At 41.0% G+C, this 17,857-nt stretch overlaps 1 protein-coding gene across 4 annotated transcripts in view; it reads right to left on the reverse strand.

Annotated features, from left to right (window-relative positions):
* Positions 1 to 17,857, reverse strand: part of fhod3b (formin homology 2 domain containing 3b) — a 124,013-nt gene that overhangs the window by 16,738 nt on the left and 89,418 nt on the right. Inside the window, exons 6-16 of one of the 4 annotated variants that reach the window (XM_053494384.1) lie at positions 10,706 to 10,800; positions 7,981 to 8,092; positions 7,624 to 7,718; positions 7,315 to 7,458; positions 6,883 to 7,124; positions 4,225 to 4,296; positions 3,644 to 4,051; positions 2,433 to 2,504; positions 1,512 to 1,631; positions 1,184 to 1,318; positions 361 to 411 (exon numbers count right to left, since the gene is read on the reverse strand). In XM_053494384.1, coding sequence (XP_053350359.1) covers positions 361 to 411; positions 1,184 to 1,318; positions 1,512 to 1,631; positions 2,433 to 2,504; positions 3,644 to 4,051; positions 4,225 to 4,296; positions 6,883 to 7,124; positions 7,315 to 7,458; positions 7,624 to 7,718; positions 7,981 to 8,092; positions 10,706 to 10,800 — 1,546 coding nt within the window. The remainder of the gene's footprint in view (positions 1 to 360; positions 412 to 1,183; positions 1,319 to 1,511; positions 1,632 to 2,432; positions 2,505 to 3,643; positions 4,052 to 4,224; positions 4,297 to 6,882; positions 7,125 to 7,314; positions 7,459 to 7,623; positions 7,719 to 7,980; positions 8,093 to 10,705; positions 10,801 to 17,857) is intronic. The other 3 variants (XM_053494385.1, XM_053494386.1, XM_053494387.1) reach the window with 3 other exon arrangements.

Here is a 17,857-nt window from a genome sequence, read left to right on the forward strand (position 1 = left end):
GATTACCTGATTAGATAATTGCATGAATGATTAGTTATACATGTGTCTCTAATAAATTACTTTGTGTGCATGAACCTGTTTTTTATTTATTTTTAACACAAAACATTTTTTCCAATCATGTTTAGCTTACGCAACAAGTTCTTAATAAGTTCTAGTGAAAAAAAGATATGATAAAAGGAACCAGTGGCTTTGCTGCCTTTCCATGTGTCTGTATTCAAGGTGTCTTGCTAAGGATATGTGACTAAGTGATATTAGACATGTCTCAAGATTTTGGAGCATAATGGGTTTGGACAGCAATATTTTTTCCAGTGTTAATAAAGGAAAAGTAAGAAAAAAGTGATATAGACGGTTGTTCTGTACCTTTCTTCACGAGCATGTATGGCCTCTTCTCTCCTTTGCACATAGTCTCGACTGAAAAAGAGGAAGTAACCGTGAGCAAACATCTGCAAAAAGCTACATGAAAATTTTTGGTAAAAGTATACAAAAACTTTAATTAATTATTGATTTAAGTAAAGGCGGGGCTGTTATGGCTATTATGTCAAACTCTTACTTTATTGAAATTAGAAATATGAGTCAAAATATCTACTTGAGTAAAAGAAAAAAGTATGTACATATAAATATGCTTAAGTGTACGCAGACATTTTTTAAAATATAAATTCATTTATCATGTTAAATGCTTATTGAACATTCTGAATCATACAGTAATAAAATTTGGCCTTTGTAGAATTCATGCTAGAACAGTATAAGCAACACACCCCAAAATAACTAAAAGAATTACCATTTAAAATTAAACTTCATTTAATTTAATTTTAATTTAATTTCTGGCATCAAATAATTGATATAAATATTACTGATCAGGTTTTTATAAACCACTGGCAGACTAAAGGAACTAAGTGCCAAAAATGGATTGTCTGACTGGCCCTGCCACAGCTAACAACTGGATTTTCACAGTGACTCAGTAATGACCATAACAAAATCAGATGCCTCAAAGAATTTGGAAAACAACTGTGGGAGTTTCTGATAAGACAGAACTCTGCCCTTGACTGCCGGGCTGAATATTGTGTTAGAGACATCCTGGCAGAATGACCTTGTTAAGCAGCTAAATTTAAGTCTTCTTCTTGTCTCAATTGCACTGAAAACCCATTCCAGTTGTCCTATGGACAAATTGGGAAAGGGCACGAACCTGAAACGACTTCTCTCCTCCCGTTCAATCCTGTGCAGTCTCTCTTCTCTCTCAAGACGCCTCCGTTCCCGCTCTGCAGCCAGAGTCTCCTGGTGCTGCCTGTACGATGATGCCAGTAAACCTCCCAGAGCCGGCCTGCCACATAGCAGAGACAACATGTTCAAAATTATTTTAAAAAAATTTAATAATATTATAAAATAATCACAAGGAAGAGTTTTATGATTTATTTTACACTTAAAATCCGTTATTTCTAAAATGTTAATTGTGCTCATATGCCTGTAAGTCTTCAATATACAAAGTTAAAATAAAAAAAAATCCAGCATGTAACCTGTCAGGTTTGCTGTCTGTAGGTGACCCTCCTGTTGAGGCAAATCGGTTGAAAGGGGTAGAAGAGACACTGGATGCACCTGATGATCGGCCAGGATATGTTCCAGCATAGCCATTTGTTCTATTGAAGGAAAATGAAGCAATTAAGCTCTTTTCAATGAAAATTCACGCCAATTCCATCTAAAGCTCACTAACTCTGTTCATGTTAACAATGTGCGATAGTCAAACAAAAATGCCGCAGAGGATAATCAAATAGCACCCGAGATAGTTCTCATTATTCGCCTTTAGTCTGGAGATGCGCTGAAAACATTCCATCAGTTTTATGTTGCAACAAAAACCTGTCACGTCTCCTGTCACAAAAAACGCACAGGAATTCTGCTATTGTGCCTAAATCTCTTTCTCAGAGAGAAATTCAGTTGCTCAGGCTATAACCATATGAAACTGTGCTACAAGACAATTACAGAAGCAATACAAAAAGTAACAAAAACCAAAAAGGCTCAGGAGGATCAGGTTTATAAAAATCAAAGAAAAACTAAGCCTGCTACACTGAAAGAAGTGTTGCTTTGTACCGGGAAAAGTCTTCTTTAGCTGGTCTATACTACATAGATTATATATCCGGTTATAGGATTATAGGATTTTATCTAGTGTATAATTTAGACCTGATTGAGTTAAGTGACAGCAGAAGAAACCAACTGATTCTGTTATCATATCGCCCCTGAACGACATGATTTGCCCCTGATGAGATCAACCTATGCTTGGACATTTTTTCTCATCGTTCCTAAACTTTCATTAAAAATTATAGACACAGGTATAGGTGGGATCCAGCAGAATGCACAAAATTTTACCTAATTTTTAAGTGTGTGTACCGACTCTATACATAGCCCTATCCATTTTGTAGTTTGAGCCCCGTGAGAGCGCTTACCTGGCAACACTAGGAGTGGCTCTGGGAGCAAATGTTGAACAGGGTGTGTGTAAGTATCTAATATCTGAAAGACTATGCAGAGAACAGAACACGAGAAGAAAAGGTCAGGTTAAATTACATGCAGTAAGGATGTATATTAGTCAATGGTTTACTGGTGTATAAAACCAGTGAGAGAATGCGGGTCTTTTACGGGGGGCACGGTAGAGGGAAAGGAGCACAAAAGCAAGAGGAAGGTGAGCGACTGTAAAGTGAATCAAAGCATGACAGAATTCGAATGAAAAAGTAAACATTATTTAAAAGATGGTCAGCACAAGTTAAAAAATCACTAGATATGTGCTACAAGGTATTATTTTATCATTGACTTTTGTGGAATAGATTAAATAAGCATGTCACAGTGGCACTAAAACATTGTAATTAAGCATTTTATAAAAGCTTCCAGCACACGAGGGCTTTTGTATCCTTGATTCACTTCATTTGGCAGTGTAACTGAGGACGTAATGGGGAAAACATGCTGAAGCTATCCCACAAAGCATTCTCATTGTCAGATGCTTGTAGGTCTTGTAGACACCATCAAGCTCATTTCCTTTTGGATTTGGTTTCATTTATAGTCTTGTCGCAGCTTGAGTTGTACGATACAACAATAAAAGGCAGATGAGTAGTAAATGTCAGGAAAGGTTAATATCCCACTGACAGCACCCTGTTTTACATCAAGGAAAAGTGAGATTTGGGTTTAAAACATTTTGAACAGTTGCGCTCGATAATCAATGTGTGTTGGATGTGTGAGAACGTCTCATTTTAAATGACACCAATACAATGAATATGCACTTTACATGGGTAGAGAAGACCGAAGGAAGTTTGCCAATGATGTCTTGAAGCAAAAACTGAAAAAGCTGATGAAGCGCTCAGTGACAGGAGAAAAACCCTCGCCTTTCACAAGACATCCAAAGATCAAGAAAAATCACAGATCTAGAAAGTCTGAGGAAATTCTGCTCTAGTGGATACCTATAAGCTTGAATACAATTTTTGGCCCTAGTCTGAGGTATAGCCACAAGTAGGACATTTGTGCATTTGTTACTTGAACCATGACTAATCATGTACATCTAATTAGCATACTGATGTCTGATCCAAACATGCAGGTCTATCATGTCTGTGAAAATCTTATGGGCTTTACACTGTGACTGGAGAGGGTTTGATACACGTATCCGCACTACCTGGAGCGCTTTTCTGTGTCTTGGCACCTCTGGCCTCGTGGGGTCCTCAAAGGCACCTCGTCCGAGTCTGACAGGTAAGAGGAGAGAAGGGAGGGAGAAGGGAGGGGGAGGGAAATTTGCTGCTCCTCACTGGGGGATGTGGAGGCAGATGAGGTGACGGATGAACCCCGGGAGGGCACAGCTCCCAGAGACCTTACGGAGGCCCAAGAAGACAGACCGCAGGGGCCACAATCTGGAATAACAGGAGGTGAGGCCACTGGCGCTCTGCGGATGACCTTGGTCCCAGAACAGCCCCTGGTGCTCTCTTGTGCCTCTGAATCAGCAGTGCTGGGGATGAGGTTGACCATGCATTTAAAGGGCAAACACAAGCTAGAAGCCTCCTCTTTCGCTACAGTTGGAGCCATCCAGCTATAAGATGACAGAACAGCTCAGCATAGGGTTGGGCAAAAGGTTGTGGCACCATGATAAAATGTGTTAGGGCAATCACTGGATGTTAGTGAGCCTAACAGCACAGGAGCACAATTCTACATTCTAGCTGCCATTTCTAAAGCACTGAACTCTGAGAACCTGTTCTCGAGTACCTGGCAGATCCCTCAGCAGAGATTTCTGCTTTCTGTGGTTCCTCATCTTGCTCCTCCTCCTCTACCTCCTCTCTGTAGTGAAAAGGAGGAATTGAGGGACGGATGGAGTTATGAAAGAAGGAGAAAAAGGGATTGTAGGGCAGGAGAAGAGAAGAAATGTTGCACATAGATAACGTGACAGCAGACATTACAAAATGCACTGACAGCAGACAAAACAAAGGAAACGGTGGTACAAACAAGAGAGAGACAACACTGAGTTAGTTTAGAAGTATGCAAACATGTTTAAAAAAAACTTGCATTAAAATATTAACAATATCACTTAAAGCTGATCAATTAACCTGAGATTTCACTAATATAAAGTCTCTAAGAACAACCTTGACACAAGTCCACAACTAAGCCGTATCAACCAATCAAGAAACTTCTCTACATGGGGACAGTCCTCTCTGACTGTCAATCATCTTACTGTATACATGCACAGTAAAGAACTGGCTTGATGACGTAGATAATGCCTAGACTTACAGAGGAGTTATTAATATAACTTATAGTGAGCTGCAATTCAGATTTTGGTTCCTTTATCACCACTAATGTCTTACACAATAACAGCTTACAGGATTGAGATCAAGCAAGTGGGAAGACAAGTGAACATTAATGTGTCTTTTAATCACTGGAGAGATGTGGGAGAATCAGGGGTAGCTAGACAAAAACAACATGCCTTTGGAGGGAAGATTGCAGAGACGTTTGGATAAAGGACTAAAATGAGGGGGTGGAGTCCTGTCTACTTGGCATCTGGTGGAAGTTAGCAAGACAGAGCTAACACTGCACTCATTGCTTGCAGCAGATACAGCACATATGAAACCATCAACAAACTATAAAAGCTATAGCTCTAGTAGAATTATAGCTTTAGCCAATCTATAACTGACTTTGCATGTTCTGCAAATTCATGACATGCGGAAAGAATTTCATAAACGATTTGCAATCTTATACCAGTGCTAAAAAAAGTAGCAAAATAGCACAGCTAGTAACAGCTATTGAAGTCAACTTTACTGATGGTATCTCCTTCATAGATTTAATCAGCAAAATCCTACTTTCTCTTTATACAGCTGCGGTTGATTGAAACTGACAGATAAAACTCAAAACCTATCCATAACTCACCTAGTGTTGGTTTACCCTCATTACAGCCGCACTGACAGAGTGGAGCGCTACTCAGGACCGAGTCCTGGAGCGCACCGCCGCAAGGTTCACTTCCCTTCTCAGTGGGCTGCTATTTATTACTAATATGAAAAACATAGCACTTCAAAGGTCCGTCCAATTTCCTGTGGTTGGCCAAATAACAGACCTCGAGATCAGATGTCTAACTAAGATGAATTCAACTATTTGCCAGTACTGGTTTAGAAAAAAAAACTCTCCATCCTTCCTTCACGATGAAGTCTTCCTTCAATGATTAGTTATGAGCTGGTGTGGGCTGGTTGACAGAACTTAAGGGAGAAAATAAGGAGATGGCAGAGAAACAAGAGGATGAGATAAAGATAGGAATAAACTATCGACTGGCAGGCAGCAGAGAGCTGGAGAGGATTTTGAAAGAGTACTCATCTCAGGCTACAAAATTAGCAGCTGGTACGTTATGACCATTGAGACACACTCTACCTACATTCCAATCATCCAAGATCCACAGCTGGCTTACATGATAATAATCTGGAGAGAATGTTGCTCCTCTGTGACTCACTTAGTGCTGCTTGTTACTGTTACAAACTGAAATAGTACCACTGTACATGGTATATGGGATCACTCTGGATAGTCTGCCATCGCACTTTAAACTGCACGGTGGATATTAGTGACATCAGTGGAGAATAAAAACAAAAAACAAACAATAAAAATGCCAGAAAAGTGAGCTATGGCACTAAACATAGCTGACAGTGAGATACAGGGCTGAAAAAAACACGGCACATATCTTTATATTTCAGACTTCCTGCATGTACTTTGTTGCTGTTTCCTATGACTTCCTTAATGTGCGTGTGATTAATTGGAACGTCACTCTGCAGTAGCAGGAGCACTTTGTCTTTTCCTTGGAGTCTTATTAAATTCTCTATTTCCATCCGGATTTTGCTAACTCTCATGTCAAAGCAACATGATGAAACACCCAATATAAATGTACTTCCTTTCCATAAGGTCGAACACACCAAAGCATTTTCTTGTGCTTTCCTGACACCTCACTTTAAAGGGCCTTGAGAGACAGAGAAATAAGCTGTTAAGAGACATTCCAAAAAGCTGAATTGAGGAATTTAAAATTCTAATGACAGCAGCTGCTTTATTGTGGCATTACAGAGCCGTCCTGAGCCATATACCTGTATATGTGTTGCAAAAGACTTGCCACATCAGATACAACTAATTTAAAGAGCACTAACGATACTAACGATACTAACGATACTAACGATACCAGTTGCTGGAATCGGGTTCTGCGACCTTTTGGCTAGGGCTCGAACCCGGGCCTTTCACATGAACCTACCACTGAGCCACCAATGCCCGTGTATACACAACAATAGTACCATCAGTAAGACTGCAAGTTAAAGGTTATACTGTAAATGGACTAAAAATTTAATAGATGGAAGCTGTTTTAATATAGCATCTCGCTTTCACTAGATGCCTCCAAGATTTCCTCACCTCTCAGTGACATCCTCAATCCTTTGGCCATTAAAAGGTGAGAAGTTGGGGTTATGGCTGTGACAAGGGGAGGCGGGTGCGGACGCATGGCCTTTGCCATTCTGCAGAGAATGTCTTCGGCTGCGTCTGCGTTCCAGGCCCCGTCTTTCGAGTGTGCCTCCTACACTCGCACGACGTCTGTCTTTGCGCCCCACCGGAGGTGGCGATGACTCATCGTCGCCATCCTCATGCCGAAGAGTCATCTAAATGATCAGAGTCAATTCACTACTCTATTCACTTATAAAATAATGGGTTCAACCAGTCATACAGTATAATGCGCCTATAAACCTTATCGTATATATATATCGTCCTGTATCATGCATTCAGCCTGGACTTGGGAGATGATCACAGACACAGACTAATTAAAATCTATGTTCCTGTACTTCAGCTAACCTCATATATGTTGAACTGTTCCAGCAGGTCTAGGTCAGTGCCCTTTCTGCCAAGGTGCCTCTGGGCAATGTTTTCGATGCCTTGTTCCTCCAGAAAGTCCACCACGTCATAGAACGAATCCTGGTCTGGAAGGCCTGCAAGTGTCTGTAGAAGAAGAAGAAGAAGAAGAAGAAGAAGACAGATATAATATAAAGAACCCAGTTTTCCACAGCATAAAAAGTGAAGCTTTGCAGTGGACCGTTACACAAATATCACTCAGCCAAGTCTTAACCACATCTCATTCAGAGCAGTCATAACTCCCATGCCTACCTTATTGATGAGGGTCATGACATAAACCAGCAACTCAGTGTCCACGCCATCTTTCTCATCCAAGATTTCCATGGCATTAGACCACGGCTTACAACCTGCCGACAGATTTACATCAGAGTCAGCAGTGCCAAGTGCACGCTGATGAATGCATGTGTAGAAATCATTCAACCCGAGAAATGATGACAAAACATTTTTGTCCAATATATAAATATTACACATAATTTACATTTCCCTCTAACAAAACTATTTACCTTTACTCTTAAGAATCATTAAACTTATTTTTTGAAACATTAAATCCCATCAAAAACACTACAGACAAATGTGTGCGTTGCCTCTTTGTGTGTGTGTGTGTGTTACCTCGTTTATTGTCCACAGCGTTGACAGCTTGGATGAGTAGTGCAGCATTGGCTTCGGTGTATTCCACAAACACTAGCAGGAGCTTCAGAGCAGTTTTAACCACCAGACGGAACTACACACACACACACACACGCGCACACACACATAGAGGATATACTCTTACTGTAATCTCATTCACACAGACTAGTCCTGCGGTACACTGCTACAATATCTTTCAGAAGCAATGATGCAAAAGAGTGGCACGATGTCCAATCTTTCATCGTCTCTTATTTATTCAAGTCTGAAAGAACCCAGAAGCCTGCTGAACTCAAAAATTCTCTTCTTGCCCTGGCTGCCACGGAAGGCCCTGATAACAGTGGTGCTACAGAAGGAACAGACGAGTGCCTCCTTTTTCAATGCCCCACGACAGACTGTTTGTGATTGCTGTTCCAGAGACTTCTACGGTGGTTTTTCATGAGTGGCGAAGGAACAGCACTGTCAGTGAGATGATGGGAAAGCCAGAAGAAAGAGCAGCGGGTAATTTATAAAGCTGTCGGTTTCGGATCCCCTGTGAGAAGAATATGCACGAGGAAGCTACTGTCCAACAACAATATACAAGCGTTCTCTAGAGCCCAAGATCGAGCTATCAAAGAAAAAAAACAGCAAAGTCAGAAAGATAGATGAGATGCAAGGAAAGGCAGAGAGAGAGAGAGAGAAAGAGCGAGAGAGAGATGGGTCTGTGTTTAATAATATGAATTCAGTTTAGTCTTGATGAAAACCATGCTGCATATTTTGCCCTTCTCATGAAAAGAGATTGCAACTGGAAGTGGACTCGTGCTCAACCGCTCCTGCCTACACAAGGGAGACATACAGTAAGGTCCAAAAGTCTATGTTCATTACGACATCCTAATACACAAGAAAATAATTCGAATTGCATGGAATTTATTACTTGGTTCAGAGTTAAAATCTTTGCACAGATGGGAGACTTTCTGAAGTTAAACTTGTAACGAGGTCGCCAAAGATATTAATGTCGGATTTCTGTAGTTTAAAAGGTTACATATTTCAAAGTTTCTTCCTTCAAGACACAGAAGCTGAGTTAAAAAGTTATTCATTAACACACACACTATTTCAAAAAACATCTCTCAGCATCTGTTCCTCGCTGCTTCATTCGAAAACCTTCATTCCAAACCATTCCAAAACAATTTCTATTTCACGGTTATACAACAATCAGACAGAATATAATCATCATCATCTATAATGCGTTATACTGTATTCAGGTTTGCGGGGGGCCTGAAGCCTATCCCAGGAGACTTAAGGCAGGGTTGGCAATTTATCGCAGGGTACACACATACACTACCAGCAATTTGGGAACACCAATTAGTCTAACAGGTCTTTGGATTGAGGGAGGAAACCCATCAAGCATGGGGAGAACATGCAAACTCCAAGCACACAGCATTCAGGGAATCGACCCTGGATGGGAATCAAACCCGGACCCTGGAGGTGCAAGGCGAGAGTCCAAAGCACAACATTAAGCCCAATATTGTGTTGGTCCCCCGTAGGCAGCTCTCGTCCATGGGCATGACATTCGCTTTACACATTGTTAATAGGCTCAGAGCTTTTTGACCAAGCTGGATAATTTCAGCAGAAATGTGCAGACTAACAAAACAATCACACTTCTGTCTCACTCACTCTCTCTCACCCACAAACACGAGGTATGTTTCCATCCACATGTTTGTGTGATATCCTTTTTATGGATAAACCTTTCAGGCTGATGAACTGTTACTCATGATTAGTCACTTACTGGTCACACACACACACACACACACACACACACTAGACTTTTTACAGTACATGCCAGTAGACAACCAGTGTGCTACTGATAATAAACGTAAAAATGATTTGTATGATTACAAAGGATGTCAATTTTATGGAAAGGTCATGGAAAAAAAAAGTCCAATCATGAGAACAACAGCCAAATGCAAATGCAAACTGTTCCAGGAAAAAATAAATTAGCATAAAAATTTCTGGTGTTTCCATTCAGGTTTTCTTATATGCAAATTTTAATTATTAGTATAAGAAGAGATGGAAAAAGTAATCGAGATACACTATAAGACCAAAAATGTGAACAACTGATCAATCATACAAATAAGCACTTTTAGACATCCCTGTCCAGATTTAGTTCCCCTTTGCTGATTTAATGAGTTCTTCTCAAAGTTCTTCTGAAAAGGCTTTTCAAGTAGATACTGAAACGTGGTTATGGGATTTTTATGCATTCAGCTACTAAAGCATTGATTTGGTCTAGCACTGATGTTGGGCAACGAAGTCTGATGCATGGCCAGCGGTCCAGCTCGTCCTCAAATCGATCAATGGAATTGAAGACCGGGCTTGGTGCAGGCCATGGCAAACCACATCTTTATAGACAAAACGTACTGTACTGGTATGCTGGAGAGAGTTTGGGGCTATTAGTTACACTAAAGGAGAACTGTAATGCCACAGCACACAAATAAATTCCAGACGATTGTGTGCTTTTAATATTGAGGCAACACTTTGGGAAGAATACATACATATATATAGATGTGATGTTTAGGTGTCCACATATTTTGGCTATACAGAGTGCACATGAGATACGGACTGTACTACTAGAGCTGTGCAAAAGAGTAAAATCAGTGAGGGGTGCTAGTGTCTAGTGTGATAGGCAAAGAGAATTGATTCACATTCATACAGTAGATTATGTTGATCTTTTTACCTTTGATCCAACCAGTGTGTAGAGCCACTGGACTGTTTCATTGTGTCCAATCAGGCCATTCATCCCATCCACATAAAGCATGATCTGCCCAAGAGCTAAGAGAGAGAAAGAGAGAGGTTAGTTGTTTGATTGATGATCAACTATGACTGGTACACACATCAAGCACGGAATGAGGGATGTGTTGAACTCTATGTGGGTGCACAAACTATAATACAAACCCTGTGCCCATCTCCACAACATAACTGTGGCCACCAGATTAAAGAATAGCATAAAAATAAGAGACAATTGCTGCTTTTCCCAACACTATACACACGCATACTCAGACACACTCTCAAAAAACAATGCTCTGCTCAGGCTCAGGAAACAGTCTGTAACACTAGAACCAACACACGTAGGTACATTTCTTTAAAGACTTTGGAACAAACCCTGCTTCTTAAGCCTGAGCCGTCTTAGCCAGTCCAGCCGCACAGCAGGAAAAATATTTGAGCGGCCCAGAGCACTGGAGCGTAAACCGTGACTGCCATTTGTAACAGGACACATAAAGAGGGTCATAACAAGAACTCGGGGAGCACAGGAGGGAGCCACTAAAACGCACGGCTTCCGTTTGACAGCCGGGACAGGGGGTTCAAATAAAAACCTGATGGAGGCAAAGGACAGTTCAAGGTCAACATGACATGTTTGGAGAATTGTAGTCTAGAGGATGAAAAAAAAAAAAAATCACTGCCCCCCCCAACCCACCAGACTAATTAAAAAAACAGCATGTACGGTCAGCAATACAAGCTGTTTGGATCTGTTCTCTCAAATTCAAGGGGCATAAGAGGCTTGTGCCTAATGATTTAATTGCCTTAAAATAACAAGCACTCAGGCAGTGACCCACGATGGACACGTTCTCTTGCTGCTGGACATCTGTGAGAAAGACAAGGTCTGGGAGAAGCTCACACAATAAGGCTGTCTGATAAGGAACATGCCTAAAGCCTTACTGAATGCATACAGACTGTGGTGATAGGTGCCTAGAGACGGGGAATGACTTCAGCATTCAGCAAGTTCAAGACCCGAATTCAGCTGTGGAGTCAATGATATGACAGCTTACACACATCTTCACGACTCGATATATGCTTATAGGGTAATTCCTAGACTAAGCAGATGTTTTGAAACGATAAAGACTGAACTGAAACAGTCGCAACAGTAATCCAACTACCTGAAATATTAATAGCTGTTTTGATGAGGTAGCCTTGAGGGTAACTGGAAAAATCATTAATATCTCCTGACCTAGGAATGACACTAAAACCCATTTAGCGAGGCTCTAAAACTCCCAATTCTGTCTGCACACGGCTCCTTTATCGCATGCTGGCACTCACCACGACTCCACTTTCAGTTTTTACCTGAAACAATCCCTTTTATCTGGAGCGGGGTCTGCTGAGGAGCTGGGTGCCAGGTTCCCATGCAGCAGAGAGAGAAGGAAGGAGAGAGAGAGAGAGAGAGAGAGAGAGAGAGTAGGGTTAAAGCTAATGTCAGGCTCCTTGCTTTGTCTTTCACTTTTCCCCTCATCCCATTCTGTCCTTCTCTCCTCGGCATGGGGGAACAAGGAGTTATGAATGCGCTGTACATGCGCCAAGATTCCCAGGTGCAGCCCTATGTGCAAGGGTGTGTGTGTGTGTGTGTGTGTGGTTATGTGTGTGTGTATGTGTTTGCGTGTGACTGGCTGTGGGGTGACTCTTCTTCTCTTATCAATCGAGGCAAATTACTCAAAAGCTTGACGACAGCATTCCATGCATTATTCCACCCGTGGTGTACGTACGCAGCTTTGCGAAGTCCAATGACAGATGAGTAGACAGACTGTCTCTCTCTCTATCTCTCGTTCTCGCTCACACGCGGTGTCATAGAGCCGTGAAAACAAACCACAGTAAAGCACTGATTAACACCGCAGCGTTTGAGTGATGCTTCTGTAAGTCCACTCCTCGCTCCCGACAGGTGAGTAATGTAATGAGTCGTTACTCACACACTCCAGAAGCCTCCCTAACGGAGCTCTGCGGCTCAGCCGACACTCCACTGCACCCGCAGGTATATGCCGGGTCACAACCCAAGCTGCTCATCGCTAATCCAGGTTTTAAAGTAGCAAATCAACGTGGAGCATTTTTCAGCCGTGAAACACTACCTAGTGGGAGACACGCTTTCTTGTTCTGTTTTGGCTAGACATGAAGAGAAAATGATAAAGAAATAAAACACTGAATCACTTGATAAATAAGGAACATGTTTTTTTTTCTGGGATTCTCTTTATACAGTAATTGAGGCATGTTTGAGTTGTGCCACACTGTCCTCAGGTTGATCCTGAGCTCGGGTTACTCAGAGTTTCACATGTTCTCACCACGTATCGTGTCCTCCACCCCCCAAAATCAAGCCAGCAACTGGAAGTAGTTCTAAGCTGTTATTGTTATATAGTTGCAGGGTCACAGGGAGGGTGTGGAGCCTCTCCGAGCAAACTTAATGCACAATGTACACCCTGGATTTGGTGCTACCCTATTGCAGGGTAAATGTACACAAACTCACACCCCAATTCATACAATATTATGCAATTTGGAAACAAAGATCAGCCTACACTGCATGTCTTTGGACTGGAGGCGGAAACTGGTGTACCTGAAGGAAACCTATCAAGCATTGGGAGAACATGCAATATCCAGAAGTGGAAGCAATAGAATTCTTAATATCATCGATTGTTGGAATTCCACTCCATACATCTAATTTATAAAGAGTGCTGATAAATTTAAACTTACTTACTTATTTTTTTATTGTTACTAATGCCATGGCGGCACAGTGGTGTAATGGTTAGAACCGTAGGCTCGGGATCTGGGTATGGAGTTTGCATGTTCTCCCTGTGATTGGTGGGTTTCCGCCCACAGTCCAAAGACAGGTAGATTAGGCTAACTGGTATCCCCAAATTCTTGGGAGTGTGTGCCCTGTGATGGATTGGCATTGGAAGCGGTATAGAAGATGAATGAATGAACTGATGCTATACCTGTAGACTTTTTTTTTTTTTTTAAGAAGAAACACCTGTACTCCCTTATTTAACCTGCATCTCATCCAACCATCAGTGACAACAGCTATTACTGCAGACGGCACTTGACTCCTTTTTAAGTCCAAACACAGCTCTTTTCACATCAGCCGTCAGCGGACTGACACCGCACCTGTGGCCGGCTCTAAGGGGGTACAGTAGAGTCAGAGCAGGAATGTGTGTAAGTTACAAGAGACTGATGGGTAATTAAGGAGCACAGCTTGAGTAATTGCTGCTAAGTCAACTCCTCCTACTGACAGAGCTCCAGCCTCTCAGGCAGCAGCTAAGCCAACAAGCAATCTGGGAACTTGGGATTTGGGGTTGGTTGAGCAACACCATGCTAAATTACAATATTATTCTATTCATACACCCATGCTGCAATGAAATACTTTATTGTACAAAATGCCTTAGGCACCCTTTCTATTTAATTTTCAAATTGTACTAGATGTTTATTTTAATCATGTGCGCTGGTATGTATAGTAGAAACTATCACATTTTATATATCCAAATAGTAAAGTAGTAGTAAATCATTTTTCAGATTAAAGGCAATTGAGGCTGTTGGGTATTACCAAGAGACACATAACCACATAAGGGGGGTGTAACACTGTGGAACAGGGTGCAAGACAGAACTACATCCTTGATAGGATACCAAATAATTACAGGAGACTTACACTGACTTTAGAGAATCCAGAGGTAACCCAGACGGACACAAACAGAAAAAGCGCAGGACCAGGGTGCTATGAGTACAGAACAATACTTGTATTTGCTGTGCCACCATGCCACCCCTATATTATTTTTCTTTCCAGATTTCTTTTGCACATTTTTGAGACGTTTGCATGTTTTTCGCTATCAGATTTATGTCTGACATTGTCGTGGCTTATAATGCATAATTATTATAATTATCCGGCTCCTGGAGTAAAAGTAAATAGTTTTGACCAGTATCTCAAACATGGCAGAGCAAAAACAAGCTCACAAGACCCTTCCATTTCTCAAGTACTCTCTGCCCAAAAAGAATAATGAGGCACTGGCAGCCCAGCATCCGCTCTCAAAACACAGTGGCTTAAGAATGAACGAAAACGGATACAGAAAAAAAAAAAAAAAAAGAAACATCTTCTGCCCCTCTTAGAGAGTCTGTAAGTGTTTAATAAGCTCCCTGGCACTCAGCACTCGCTCTTGCACTGTGTAAACGGCCTGCTCTCCAACTTCTCCGGCTTTTGGCACGGATGTTTGCATTTCTCTACAATGTGCACAAAGACCTCGGACGGGCGACTGTAGACCGTGTGAACCAGCGCTGCGGCTGTCCTGTGGAGCCAAACGGAAAGGCTGGCAAAGGATTGCGGGAAGGCTGGTCTAGAGGCCTCTCCCTCCTCTCGACCACAGCAATCACTCAGTCACGGCAGCAGGAATGCACGACGAGACCCTCACTACAGTCAGCCAAAGGCATGAACCCGCTCATCAGACTCGAAACATGACGGAAACCCCAGAAGAGAGATCACACAGACTCGACATTACAATAGAGTCCCATTCAACGAGCACATACAGCCAAAATAACAAAGTTTTTTTTTTTCCCCACTCTTCATTCTTTCTTGCATGATTCACTCTGCTGTATTATTTTCTCTGCTTTCCCACACGTGTTTCATTTTTATTTCAAATTTTCCTCAGAACTGGGTCAGCCAAGCTTGGTGCACATGCTCCTATGAGCATGCTACATTTGAGCATGCTACATTTATTTTCAGAGGGATTTTGAGGCAATGGACCAAGCAATCTCCTCTACCACAGCTAGCTTTTTCTTCTACCATGGTTTTGCTGTGCACTTAATGTCTGCTGTTTCCTTAAAAGAAAGATATCTTTTCACATTCCAGAATGTGGACAGGTTATTATAAATAGAGATTAAGCACAAAAATAGAGATCAAGCACAAACATAAATATCTGACATCCTCGTTAAGTGGACATTAACAGTGTTCTAAATATTTGATGGGTTTTCCTGTAAATTCTGTGCAATCCCTTGACCCTGTCTCAACTGACTGCGATTTGATACGGCTCCTCATTCCACCATCGCTTTTTAATTTATTACTTTCGTATTAAAATTTTATTAGTATTGGGCCCGCACATTGTATATTCAGCAGGAGATCATCATTTGACTATCAGCCAGTCCCTATTCGAATCGCTCTCAGCACATCACCTCCCAGGCTGCGTCTGACTGGCGTCCAATCATACACGCTACTTCAGCTATCACACAGTTGATTTGAGAGACTTAAGCTCTTGGAAGTATTTCATTTAAAATAAGCAGAGCATAATGATGCACAATCACAGCCAAAATGTACATTGCCAGCAAAATGGCCGCAACTACTGCAATGACCTGCCCGGCCCAGTTGGAGTCTCAGTAGAAATCGATGTTTTGACAATAGAATGTTAAGGTTAAAGTTCTGTTGTATCAGCTGTGAAATGATGTTGTAGGTAGACTTCCTATTGGTGCCTAAGCCATTCTATGATTTTGCACCAATTTTACATATTATTTCCTGTATTAATTGTATGTTATACAGTATATTGTAAGTAATAACACACAGTAATTATAAGAAAATAATCAACAACAGAATGGTGTGTTGCTGTTTTCACACCCGAAGCTAAAAGATTTTCCAAAATGATCCTCTTAAACCACAAATAATTACAATATTTAATTTATGAACAAACATGCCAGTATTTTTAACCCTTTATAGTTCTTCTTGATGTTGTAGATTTTCTAATTTCATTCCAATTTGTTATGTTGGAGCTTTCTAAAGGCACACATTTTTCCAGTTTCCCGAGCTTACCAGTGGCCAAGATGTTTCCTGCCGTGGGAAGTCTCTAAAACAAAGGAGTTTGCACTCTCTCTGGAACATGACTATTTGCATTTTTTTGTAATTAATTTTGAAGAGAATAAGAAAGAGAGACAGAGAGAGAGAAAGAGAGAGAGAGAGAGAGAACATTATTAATGAGGTGACTGTTCATGACTGCTGTAATATACACCACCAGTGAAAAGTTTGGACACACCACCTAATTCAATAGTCTTTTCTTTATTTCTTCCTATGTTGCAGAACAATGCTGAAGGGATCCAATGTGAAATAACATTACACTGGTGTTTTTTCATATTGTTGATCTTCTTTGTTGAATCAACACTAGGGACGAATGTTTGAATTTAGAATGCATTGGGGTGTTTAAGTAAAACTGGGACTGGTGGTGAAATTTCTGAGAACATTTCCTACATTGATGGTATCCAAGCACTAGTGAAACTCAGGGATACATGCTTTTGTGTAGCAGAGGGATATATAAAGAATTAAAAAGTTTAAATTTTACTCTCATACCTGTTCTGTTATTCTGCACACAAATAACAATGAACTGAATTAACTTGTCTTGCAGAGTTTCTGTGAAATTAAAATGTAACAATGAACTGTTGAGATTTGACAAAAAGTGTCATTCATAAATAAATAAGAAATTGCACCTGTTGTTGAACTACTTTTGATCAGGCCACATCACACAACCCCACTGTAAATAATTTCCCTATAACAGCACTACACAATACAGTTTATATTTTAACCTAACACCTTCTGACCAATCCAGGACATCTTCTTATACAGTGGGGTAAAAAACTATTTAGTCAGCCACCAATTGTGCAAGTCCTCCCACTTAAAAAGATGAGAGAGGCCTGTAATTTTCATCATACAGTAGGTATACCTCAACTATGAGGGACAAAATAAGAAAGTCCAGAAAATCACATTGTAGGATTTTTATGAATTAATTGGTAAATTCATTGGTAAAATAAGTATTTGGTCACCTATAAACAAGCAAGATTTCTGTCTCTCACAGACCTTTAACTTCTTCATTAAGAGGCTCGTCTGTCCTCCACTCGTTACCTGTATTAATGGCATCTGTTTGAATTCATTATCAGTATAAAAGACACCTGTCCACAACCTCAAACAGTCACACTCCAAACTCCACTATGGCCAAGACCAAAGAGCTGACGAAGGGCACCAGAAACAAAACTGTAGACCTGCACCAGGGTGGGAAGACTGAATCTGCAATAGGTAAGCAGCTTGGTGTGAAGAAATCAACTGTGGGAGCAATTA

Source organism: Clarias gariepinus, chromosome 4 (assembly GCF_024256425.1).
Source record: "Clarias gariepinus isolate MV-2021 ecotype Netherlands chromosome 4, CGAR_prim_01v2, whole genome shotgun sequence".
Taxonomy (NCBI): Eukaryota; Metazoa; Chordata; class Actinopteri; order Siluriformes; family Clariidae; genus Clarias; species Clarias gariepinus.